Source organism: Mastigoproctus giganteus, chromosome 7, assembly GCF_048544385.1.
Source record: "Mastigoproctus giganteus isolate SK-2022 chromosome 7, ASM4854438v1, whole genome shotgun sequence".
NCBI lineage: Eukaryota > Metazoa > Arthropoda > Arachnida > Uropygi > Thelyphonidae > Mastigoproctus > Mastigoproctus giganteus.
In genome coordinates this window covers 82,738,385-82,751,220 of record NC_143581.1, presented here as the reverse complement: position 1 = coordinate 82,751,220, position 12,836 = coordinate 82,738,385, and the positions used below count along the sequence as shown (strand labels likewise).

Genomic DNA, 12,836 nt, shown 5'->3' with positions numbered 1-12,836 from the left:
CCAGGTACCCCTTGATACTGCTTGAGGTACCCCCAGTTGAGAACCACAGAGCTAGTGTATAATCTTACTGCCTCTTCTCTGCCAGCTAGTGACTGGAGGGAGTCTGTATAGTGTGTATACAGGAGATACTATGTTATGTCAAGGGGCTGGGTATATTCTTGCTGTGTGTGTGCCATATTCAAAAATTTCATTAATTCTTACTGGTCCCTCCCCACCCACCTTTACTTTATTCAGACTACAAAGTAGTAAATGATTTCAGAAATATATGTAATATATTCAAAATTTTCCGAGAATTGCACACTGGTATTTAAATGGTTTGCACCATGGCCATAAGGTTTCATGGAGCATTGACCTCAGCGTGCACTTGCGTGCCAAGTGGAAACTGGCTCGACTACTTCACTCATGTGTCACAGCTGATTGATATATATATATATTTTTTTTATGAAAACCCCAAACACGAAAGGTATCAAGACCTATAGTACTTAGTACCGTGCATGGGTTGAAGGAGAAGTATGGGGGGGGAAGGGGGATGCCGGAAACTTTGTACTAGAGACTAAATATGGGTTTCACCACTTCAAGCTTCCAATAAGCAAAGTGGTGGTATTTCACCGGTTGATTGGAATGGCTCAGTTTGAATAACTTGCTAACATGAAGTTCTTCTTTAAACTTTGAAAACGTGCTTTCAGTGACAATGAAAGCATTACAGAAAGTTTATGGAGATAATGCTTTGGAGAGAGAGAGAGAGAGAACAGCACTTTGAGCATTTTAATCAGTTTAAAAATGGATGGGAAACACCGGAAAATGAACCGTGCAGAGTACACCCTTTGACATCATGAAACAATGAAAATGTCACGTAAGTGAAGGAACTCAAGTGAAACGAGAGGCTAATGACTGTTGTCAAGATTGCTTATGGAGTTGGACTGTCTTGGGCTTAGTACACGATCCTGGTGCAAGAAATCCTGCAGGAAAAGCCATCACAGGTGATTTGTTCAAAATATCTATGCAGGATTTGAGAATTCTGAGAAAAGTGGTCACTGGGGATGAGAGTTTGGTGTTCTCCTACGACGCTGAGACCAAGGTGGAATCTTCTCAACGGCACTCAAAAATGTCCCAAATCTGAAAAGGCCCAAGAAGTTTCATGCAACAAAATCCAATGTCAAAGTTGTGCTGATTGGTTTTTTCAATAATGAGGGCATAGTGCACCACAAATTTGTGACTAGGGGAGAAGTATTACTGCTACCAATGGCATTGAGGTTTTGACATGTTTTTGTGGAGAATGTGAGGCAAAGACACTCAAAAATGGATGACTGGATTCTGCACCATGACATTGCACCAATCACAGTCATGCAGCAGCCTCCCCACTCCCCCAACCTTGGGGGAGTGGGTAGGCTTACTTCTGGATGTTCCTTAAACTGAAAATGGGGTGTCAAAGTCATTATTTTCCTATAATGGATGACATAAAAAAAAATACCAAAGCAGCCCTATGTGTGCTAAAAAAAAACAAGAATTTAAAGAAAGTTTCAAAGCTTGGGAAAAATGGTGCATGCGTGTGTGCATGCACATGCAGAAGGAAGGAAGGTTCTTTGAGGGTGATTAGGTTAGTAAGCCCATCTATTTACTCAAAATTTATAGTAAAATTCTGGAAACTTTTTGAATATACCTCGTATAAGTCAGTCTGTCTATAGTGTTGCTGGTCACTTTGAGCAACTAGGTCTTATAACACTTTATGTAATAGACAAAATCAAATGAATAAGAACACTGCAATAGACCCTATGTTTTGTCTTTTCCCTTCATTTATACCTCCCAAGTTCATGGGTTGTGTGCTTTTCATACATTTAACACAAAGTAGTGCATTGTATGACCCTTGCATTAGGCATTTTAGGTTCAGAATTGACCTCTAGGATCAGTTTCCAAGGGAATATATAATTAATGAAAAAAGATGGTGGATAAGTTGCATTCTATAGGCAATTTCTTTTATGAATGGTTTTCTAGATTGTGTTATATTTTCAATGGCACATTTTCCATATTCAAAAATATGTCACTAAATAAGAAAGTCTTTTAGCTAGTTAATTATTTCTATTGTGAAATTATGAAACTTGTCTTACTAATAAATAATAAAACCTTAATAATTGGAATTATTTTGTTTTCAGATAAACCTGAAACTAAGAAACAGAAGAGGAGTAAACTTGAAAATGACAAAGTAACTAATAGACAGCAGTTATTTGAAGAGGCAGAAAACTGGCCATAAACCAGTGGCATTTTTTTTAATGGGTATTGTATTTTTTTGGTGTACATGCTGATTGAACAAACATGTTTCATCTGTGAATTATTTGGAAAGTTTCCTTTCTATGTACAGATGGAATTGTCCTTTTAATTTGTACCAGCCTTGTGGTCATGATATGCACTTGTAAATGTAGGCATGATGACTTGTTTATACATTAAAAAAATCATCACAATTTTTTAAATATGCTGTAGCTCATAATGAATTTTTGATTTTATATCAATTATAAGGACTGTATGCATGTAGACTTAGTATAGTGGCATCAGAGCAGAAGATATCAGTCTCAACATGATAGTAAATTAATGTAATGCACCCTTTCAGACTACTTATTTTAATCCCTGAATAGCTGTGATGTGGAAAACAAAATCCTATTTCTTGTAGAAATAACACATTCCTAGCAGACAAAGAGGTCCATGTACCAGTAAGAAAAATTTTCATATCTGTTTTGGTAATACAGTGGATTCCAGTTATTTGGGCCACCGGTTAATCGGGGCAGCTGTTTATTTGGGGAAAATCTTAAAAAACAGAAACCAATTGAGAAAATAGCCCGGGTTTATTTCGCTTAATTGGGACAGCACGCCGTTTAATTGGGCCAGGAGACTGCAGCACTGGAGATTACCCTACGATTGTCTCCAACGGTACCACATGGTTCGGTCGAAATTCTGGAGCAACCATAAAACAATAAAAACAATTAGCAGTCACCTGTTTATTGGGCTTTTCTGTTAGTGAAATCTATCATAAATGGACAGTAAACTCAATCTTACTGAATTTGCGATAATACCGACAGCTGGAATTCTGTGGATTATTATGGTGAAATGTGTTTACACTTATATGAAATCTTCAATCATATAAAAAAATTAATTTTCAGATCTTCATTCCTATTTTTAAAGCTTTGTAACTTGTTACTTACTCTGTTCTCACTTGCGCATATTGTGTTACTTGCAATTTGTGTGTGCTGTGTTCTTTATTATTGATTGCTTATCTTTTTTACTGTTTTAAATTTTAACCCCCATCCAAAAATGTCAGTGAACAGAAATGTCAACTAGTTCATATGTACATATTACAGTGAACCCCAGGGGCTCACATCTAGTGAGTATGGGATTGGCACACCCAGGGTCCTTAGCTGGATATCATCATTCTTCTCTTTCTTGGTGATTCCTTTCTACTTCTGACACACACACACACACACACACACACACACACACACACACACACACACTTACTCTCTCTCTCTCTCTCTCTCTCTCTCTCTCTCTCTCTCTCTCTCTCTCTCTCTCTCTCTCTCTCTCTCTCTCTCTCTCTCTCTCTCTTTCTCTCACAGAGTAATTCAGGTTTTTTTTTTTTTGGCAGGTGCAGCATAAGCCTCAGGCTTCCTTGCACCATTTGGCTAATAATAATAATACTATGTATTAATTATTCCGATTTTCACGTATCATTTAATTTTTTTAATTGGTAAGGTATTAAAGGGTAAATTTGTGCTTAATATCTTTACTTTTATAGCCTGTGGATAATATTCCTCCTATTTTCTCTAATTAGTTTAATTCTATTAAACTAATTAGAATCTGTTTAATAAAATTAAAATTCAATTCGTAAAAGTGATCACAATGACCGGCGCTTACTACACATCGTATAGTGAATGGTACTTTACTATGGTGAGTTTGTCGTAACGTGATTTGATTGTAAAGTGACCTAATTGTAAGGGGGGGGGTACCTTGTATTTTTAACTATTTACGTGAAACTTCGGATAATTGGGGCAGCCGCTTAATCGGGCCAAAATGCACTAGTTCTGATGTGTCCCAAATAACCAGAATGGACTGTAGTACAATATTTTTACCTCCTGTCACAATGGAGAAAAATTCAATAAAAAATAAAGCACAGAAAAATTCTTTAAAAAAAAAAAAACAACCAAACTTTAGCTATAATTATGAAATTTTATACAATAGATACTTCATCACTTGAACATTGATAAATCAAATTCTTTAACTCAAGCTCCAAACAGTCTCCCTCAAAAGTTCCCTTAGAAATAATGCTTTAAAATTGTTAACTGAAAGTGGATTTAATGCTGTTCTTGATCCTCTTCCATAAAACTAAGTCAACACTGTTTCTGTGCAAGCTAAATCCAAGCAGAATTGGGCAGGGAGCCAGAGGCATAGTGAGGTTATATATAGCATCTAGGGGAAATGCAATGTATTTGCATTCCTAAATAAATAAATAGTGCCATTTAGTGCCCCCACAGCACTGCCATGAACCAGTGCCTGGTGGCAAATGCTCCATTCAGTAAACCACTGCAGGGAACATACCACCATCACATTCAATACATCAATTCAAGATATGTTCATGTGCTCTTTCTCTCTCACCATCCCTTCATCCCAGTAAATCACTGTGGTTTTGGTCATTACTTGCAAGAAATGTATTTATTTCTGCAGTAATTCTTCTTGTTTAGAACAAACTGTTTCAGTAGTTGCTGTTGTGTAAAGATCAATGTTACTGTACTGTGTGTTGGTGCAGCTGAGGTGTTTCCTGGTTAGCCTATTTTGATTTCATTTTAGGGATAGATTTACATATTTTGTTAAAGATCTACATCTACATGATGGCACCAAAGAGAGCTTGTCAGCTGTAGATAAAATAAAGGGCACATCTAAAGAAAATCACAAAAAAACGAACACTGTCTAACATTAACTTTGAAATAAAGGTTAAAATAATATGAAAACGCAGTAAACAGAGACAGATAGAAAGCTGCCTTACTTTTCAATACTATTACATTGTCTTCAGTTGCTATCAGGCTTTGAGGGCCCTGATAGCAACTGAAGTTCATGTACTTAAACCTGATTGGTTGGTAAGAACTGTACAAAAAAGTTGGTACAGTGAAACCTCTCTAAAGTGGACACTGTTGGGGTCAGAAGAAAGAGTCCATTATAGGGAGGTGTCCGCTTTGCAGAGGTTCATGTAGTCAGTTTCAGAAATATGAAATTCACTGTAACTGGTCTCTCACAGTTTTTTGTTTGTTTTTATTTTTATTAATTATCATGGTACATACGTTTTTCATTTAATTAACTTTAAATAAATGAGAACTTTTAGTAAACACATAATCAAAAGTAAAACTGAATATAAATGGCTATGTCTAGAGTCATTTATATTCATTAGTTTCAATTTAGCAATTTCATTTTCATTATGGATGATTAGATCACTTAAGTTTTAGTCCATATTCATTGTTTTGGCTTAAAGAATTTTTTTTTAATGTTATAGAATATACCTTCTCCATTCTTCATATAGCTTTGAACAAACAGCTAAAAATTAAAAAAATAAGCACATAGTCAGTGTCAAGTGATTCTTGCACTGCTTCTATTGTAATGAGCAGCAGCCTAGAGAGCAAGTTGCTGGGGATTTCAAGAGATGCTGGGAGTCATCGTGGAACATTTAAATACATGGGCTAAGAGTAAGAACAGGTGCATGTATACTTGCATGTACACCAATGCTAGAAGTATAGTAAATAAATTTGATGAATTTGGAAGTGCTGATCAAGGCAATAAAGGCAGATATTGTTGGGATATCAGAGACACGGTGTCACACAGATATAAGCAGTGCAGAATTGGAATTTGGGTAGTACAATGTGTACAGAAAGGATAACCAGGGTAGGAAGGGAGGAGGAGTTATGCTGTTAAGTTAAAATCTAAGGAAATACATCTAGTTGATATGGGTGGACAGTGCAATGTTGAGTCAGTTTGGTTTGACGTAATGAGCACAACGAAAAATTGTGCAGAGAAATAGTGGGCCAGTAAATCAGAATGTCTTGTAATGGGAGATTTTAACTTTCTATATATAGACTGGATCTTGTGGGTTGATTACTCACATGCTAGCAAGACTTTTGTGGATTTATTGGAGGATTGTTTTCTACAGCAACATGTTCGAGGGGCAACCAGAGGGGGTAATACTTTTAAGGCGGAAACACTTTATTATCACGTCATGGGACTCTCATCATGTCACTGTGAAGCCAGTCGTAGAAGAATCTGGTTACGCTAGAATGTAGGGTGACCAGATGAAAAATTTGATCTCGGGGTACTCATGCTTATGTTTGGGGTACTCTCATTATATCTTTAAAAAAAAAAAAAAAAAAAACTAACAATTTTAATAACAAATATTTTATTTCTATATTTTTTTGATTTTTACAAGTTCATGGATTGCAAAATTAGTCAAATTTTAATAAAATTAACCGAATTATAGCCTGTGCTTTAATTTGTTTAATTCAGAAAATTTTATTGCAAGAGTTATAAACACTAAAGGAAACTTTTATAAATATTAACATCAAATGTTTTACATAATTGTTTACAATACATATTCAATAAACTTGATTTATTTTATCAAAAAGAAAATATTTACCTAGTAATACTTTTCATTTGAGGGAATTTTCATTAACAGTTTCTCATTTTTTAGTACATATGCATAAAATTCTTTGCATGACATATTGTGATTGGTTTTCACCAGCAGTTCTCCTTCGCCATCTTTAGGTCTAATTTATTTCTATCCTTTTTCTAATACCGCTCGTGTTTGGGGTTTACATAAAAAAAACAAAAAAAAAACCCAGGGGGTAATTGTGCAGTCGAATGTGAAGTTCTCTGAGCAGTGCAGAGCAGGTTTTGGAGTTTTGTCAGTGATATATAGGAATTTTGCTAGCAAAGACAAGGAGGTGATTATACATTTGTATAAGGCAGTGGACAGGCCACGCCTTGAGTACTGTGTACAGGTCTGGATGCCTCATTTTAGGAAGGATGTAGAGTGCTAGAATGAGTACAGAGGAGACAATAAGATTGGTGAGAGGAACAACGGGGTTCTCTTACCAGGAGGCTGAAATTCTGTAAGTTGCAGCATCTGGAGACTAGGCACCTGCGAGGTGATCTGATTGGGGTGTACAAGGCCTTGAATGGTTCGGCTTAATGCGATGGGATACTTCCACTTGCTGAGATTAAGAACCTGAGGGGGCATAGATTCAAATCGAGGAAAGACAGTTGTAGAATAGATGTTCGGAAGGTTACCGTTAGCCAGCTGGTAGTTGATTGCCAGAACAGACTTCCATCTGTTGTTGTTGTGGTAGTTGATAGCTTAAATAAATTTAAATCTGACCTAGACAAACATTTGGAGTGACCAGATAGGTGAAATGGGAAGGTTTTTTTTTTTTTTTTGCTGATACGCTAAGCTTGCTTTCTTACATCATATGCCCAAGCTAATATCCAAGAAAATTTCATCCAACATTCCAAGGGAAAATCTGCTACACAAACTTTGTAACTAACCAAACACAGTTTTTCACTGCCAAGTGAAAGTGAGAGGTGACAGTACAGGAAAATTTTCATCACCTCTTAGTCAAAAAGCTGGATATGGCTGTTGCTAGAGCAATTATGAAAGTAATTTTAAGCATCCCATAGTGTTTTTATCAAATATAGAGGAATATTAAATGCACAGGGTCTCCACTCACCTCCTTTACAAAACTAAATCAAAATTTAATGAATAGGGCACATGATACAAATCAGAAACCACTTCCAAGTGATTGGGGATATCTTCAAGTTTTTATTCACGTGTCAGTGTGTTGCAGTAGATGGGAGCATAGTTGCAAAACTGCAATTGTGGATAAGAAATTCAACAAAATTCCATCCTCTTGGTTTTGCCATTGATACTGTATGAACTGTAACTTGTATAGTTTCAACCTCGGGTGGCAGTGTGATGTTCAACATGTTAAGCTCACAACTGACATTCATATGGATTTCCCAGTGCTTTGGATAAAACTTCCTTGAACAGTTTCTACTCTGCCCTCATTGACTTGTTTGACCACCACCTCTGCCAGGATGATTGCACGAACAAGTTCTTTATGAATTTTCCATACCATTGCAGAACTACTTGGTAGCTTCCTTTAAACTATATATGAAATTCACACATAAAAATGGGTTAAGACTGCAGCTCACTGGACCAAAGTACACACTGCACTTTCTTGTGCTTTGTAAAATCCACCATTAATACAATTTTGAAATTTACACTGCCATCTGCTGTGGATCACACACTTTTCTGGATGGTAAATAAATACTTGAAGATCTTGGAAGTAGTTTCAGATTTGTATTATGTACCCTGTTGCCGCAGTGTTTTAGTTTTGTAAAGGAGGTTTTGGACACTGTATTTGTGGATGCAGAAAATCCTTATGGGCTATCAAAATTATGTTCTTGTTTATACTCAGGCATGGCTACCAGGTCAGTGGAATTTACAGTGAAGCATTAATATACACTGGAGTTCAAAGAAAATGCATCACCTAGGAATTTCACATTTCTAACCCTTTTTCGTGATGGTATGTCACATTAATGACTATCATCACGATCAGAAATATAAGCAAAACATATTAATAGTTAAGGCAAAGCTAAGTAATATTTGACAAGTGCTCTCAAAATATTCCATATTCCTCATGTCAACTGATTACATGACATTCTATAAGCAATATGATGGGAAGAACATCCTTCCTCACGTAAAGCAACAATAGCCCTCTTTCTTCATGCCGTCAACTGCACTTAACTCCCCATTCTGACAAGCAAGGAATGACTGCAACTCTTGCAGAGCGGGCTTATATAGCTGAAAGTAACAGCTGATGCAATATTACATCATCATGTGTCAATCTTTTCTGATGCAATCTGTAAGAAATATTGCCATATACTTATGTTATTCAGAAGACAATTGCAATTTTAAGGGGTCATGCACTCTTTCTTTGAACGCCAGTGTAATTGTTGATTGTAATTAGTAGTCACACAGGTTTGAACTGAAGCTCCCCCAAGAGTGTGTACACCTGACCATTTGGCTACATCAGACCTCAGTGTTATTGTTTATACACCAGTATCACCTAACCTAACTCTGACCACCAGGTCAGAGTTAAGTTAGATTGTATTTACTAGTCATGTGGCCAAGGAGTTAAGGAACACAAGGTGAAGGTGCTTGTTTTTATTGCGGTCTGCAGGGGTTTCCCCTGTATACCGCTCTATCATCTGAAAAGGCAAAAAGCCAAGGCCAGCAATTGGGTGCAAGTATGTGTGTTGAGTGTTGGCACCTGGCGACCTCGCAGCCAGGGACAACTTTATTACCAGAGACACTTACTTGGGCTATTAGGCAAGCCTGGGAGCCACAATGTGTTTAGGGAAAGGAAGTGGAGATAAGAATAAGTATGGGGATGGAAGGAAAGGGAAAGGAAAGTTGGATAGAAGATAAGGGGAAGAAGAATAGACAACCCCTGAAATAGAAGAGAAAAGTTTACAATAGTAAAAAGAAATAGTATATAGTGAACTGTATTCTATTACATTTAAACTAATTTAAAGATATTTAAACATATTTGAATACAACTGCAAAGCTAGCAACCAAACAGTATCAATGAAAATTATATACAAGTCTACAGCTTATAGACAGGAAGTAACATTAACAGCCATATATTTACAATAAATGTCAACAGCAAGAAAACAGTGTTTTCAACACTATCTTCTAGAAAGAAGTTTCCTGAAAGTTAATACCTTTGGTCTTGTACATAGTCATTAAAATTCGATACATATAATGTATATCATTAACAGGACTTATTTTCCTGCAAGATATAGCCATTAACCTCTCATAAGTACAAGATTTAATTTTCAACAACAGTTCTCATGAACAACTTACAATAAGACACAGTGAAATTCAGAGATATGTAAACTTTGATAAACTTTTTGGTGTAAAATGTTAATCATTAAGGATTAACATTTTCAATGCATTTTCGTCTCCTAAACACACAATCAGCAAAATCAGAAAAAAAACAAGAAATTCTCCCTTGTTTCCACCAACCGTGGAAAATCGCAGGGCTATATACATTTGTCAAAATCTGAAGCTGATTTCTAACATCTAAATAGTGATTACATTATTATTATTAGCCATAAATGGTGCAAGGAAGCCTGAGGCTTATGCTCCACCTGCCAAAAAAAAAAAAAAAAAAAAATCCTGAATTACTCTGAGAGAGAGTGAGTGTGTGTGTCAGAAGTAGAAAGGAATCACCAAGAAAGAGAAGAATGATGCTATCCAGCCCAGGACACTGAGTGTGCCAAGCCCATACTCACCAGATGTGAGTCCCTGGGGTTATTCTAGGATTAAATGAGCGACTGTCTCAACAGCACCACAAGGGCACAGTGGTGATGCGGACAGTCCAATTGCATTTAATTGGTAGTTTACACTCCCATGACCTGTAATCATAAATGTGATAAGCCGAGACAAAACCATTTTAATTGCTTGGCGTAAGCATACGTTAGGAATAAAACTATATGTAACCCTGCCCCAAAGAACATTCCATTCCAATTGCCAGTTTCTCAAACTCAGATCTTAATCTAGCAACATCCTCCCTTTCAGATAAATCCATGTTCAATGTATAGTTACTGGGGGATCTCTTCTTTGGTGATATAATAATAATAGATAGATACTGCAGTAAATAGGTATTCGGTCATTCAGAACCTGCAGAGAAACAGTTATACATTCTGGAGGTGTCAAGAAGGAAAAAACGCTGAGTTGGATAAGATTTTTTTTCAGCATGCTATTAACCACCTTAAAGCCCCATGCACCTGCCGCATAGCATATGATAGGCAAGAATAAACTTTCATAGTATAGGGTTAAAATAGTGTTGACAAGATTACGAGATATCAAGGATGCAGCAACACAAACGTCTGCACACACAGCTGAGTCCCAAACCGATATGGCTATGAACCCACTTCCTGCCACAAACGCCGGAAGTACAAGATGCCGAGCAGCCAGCCCAATTACATGCGATACTCAACATCTTTAAAGCATCTGTAATGCACACTATTGAAAGAAAATGAAGGAATTCTGCTGTCTGATAATCGCCTCCCGTCCCTCTCAGAGCAGCAACAGCTGCCCCGAATGGCTTACACTTTGTTCCTCAACGGACATACCTAGTGAATGGTCACTATATAAACCTGTGCACTGGACTAGCATTCAAGGTTCCTCTTCAAACCTTTCTGGTCATACAGATCGCCAGTTAGAAGGAAAAGAAATCCCCACTGAAACTCTGCCTACGTCTAGTGAGTTGCATCTAACCAAAACACCAAGCATGCAGCATATTTGTGCAGCTCAGAGAGAGAGATGCCACACAACTCATCCATTGCAGCCTCCCCACAACTCATCCATTGATCAGCCCAAATGGAACATACCACCTGCCCAACCCACACCAGGGCTTCAGTCTCAGAAATGTGAACGCTCTCAATATGCCAATCAACAGATCACCCTTGCAATATCAGCCTACGACTAGAGCTCAGACAGTCGAAAACTGGAATGCATTCGACAGAAAAGAAGCAGCCAAAACAGCTCCCTGCCTAGGCGTAGAGCAAGCCGATCTTATGCTATAGGAACATCCACCACCTCAGGTCCAAGCAGTAAGTACTACAGAAAAAGCGAAAAGCAGCATATATGTCTCGTGACTCTCCCCTCAGACCACAACTGATCAAATCGCAACAGCCTTGAGAGATGAGTGCCAACTTGATGTTGCAGTGGAAAAACTCCCAGCCAAGCACCAGAGCTATGCCTCCTTCAAGCTCGAATGCGACTCCAAACGGTATCACAGCGTCAAAATTCCATCTATGTGGCCAGTAGGAACTATCATACGCCCCTTTTACAGGAGAGCAACACGCCATAATGACAGGCTGGGAAATGCAAAGGCCCCCAGAAACATACAGCTGACTCGACCATAACCGCAGTAGCGATCAATCCATCCAAAAGTTAGATGCTTCAGTACACGCTCGCCTGCTACCTTCTAACCAGAGTTCTCTACCGATATGGCCTCTGGAAAGACAACCTCAAAACATAACCCACCAAACAGATGCTTATCGCTAACAGGATCACATTAAGGGAAACGGAAAGTCCTCGAAAGAACCAATCGACGAGAGTACAGACAAAACAATTCCTTTGACCCCCATGGTCACACTGCTGTATCAGAACATCCGCAGTTTAAGAAATAAAATTGAAACCATAGACAAATTCTGTTATCGAAAGCGTTTGATATGCTTTGCCTTACCGAGATCTGGCTAGAACCCAGGGAGCATTTCATTGCAGCTACGACTCCAACTGGCTATGGCTCTGTACTCACATCCAGAAATAAAAGGAGGGAGGAGGAACGTCACTATTTTACAATCAAGCCATACTCACCCTTGACAACAGCATCTCCAGTAACTCAGATGATTACAAGGCACTCTATACATTGCTGAAAATGATATACTTTTCCATTGAAGTCGTTATTTACATACCTCCCAATCCTAAAACAGAAACAATGTAACAGGTGACCAACTGGATCCTTCACCACCTCCACACCTCATCAACGAAAATTGTTTGTGGTGGTTTCAACCTCCTCCATGTCTGGAATACATGAAAAAATTGCCCCTCTCACAGCTTGGAGTGGCTGGCTTTACTATAAAACACGAAGGTCCCACAAGGGGTATAAACCAACTGGATCTGATTTTCGCTTCTTTTGCCTGTACGCTTGAGACTCCTCAAGATGGTTACTTTAACTCTC

General features: G+C 37.8%; 1 protein-coding gene across 1 annotated transcript in view; it reads left to right on the top strand.

The window, feature by feature from the left end:
- Nucleotides 1–2,386, top strand: part of LOC150083034 (poly(A)-specific ribonuclease PARN-like) — a 504,128-nt gene extending 501,742 nt beyond the window's left edge. The window contains exon 19 of the mRNA XM_090376989.1: nt 2,151–2,386. Within this exon, the coding sequence (XP_090233115.1) occupies nt 2,151–2,248 (98 nt within the window). The 3' untranslated portion in view covers nt 2,249–2,386. The remainder of the gene's footprint in view (nt 1–2,150) is intronic.
- Nucleotides 2,387–12,836: the final 10,450 nt, after the last annotated feature.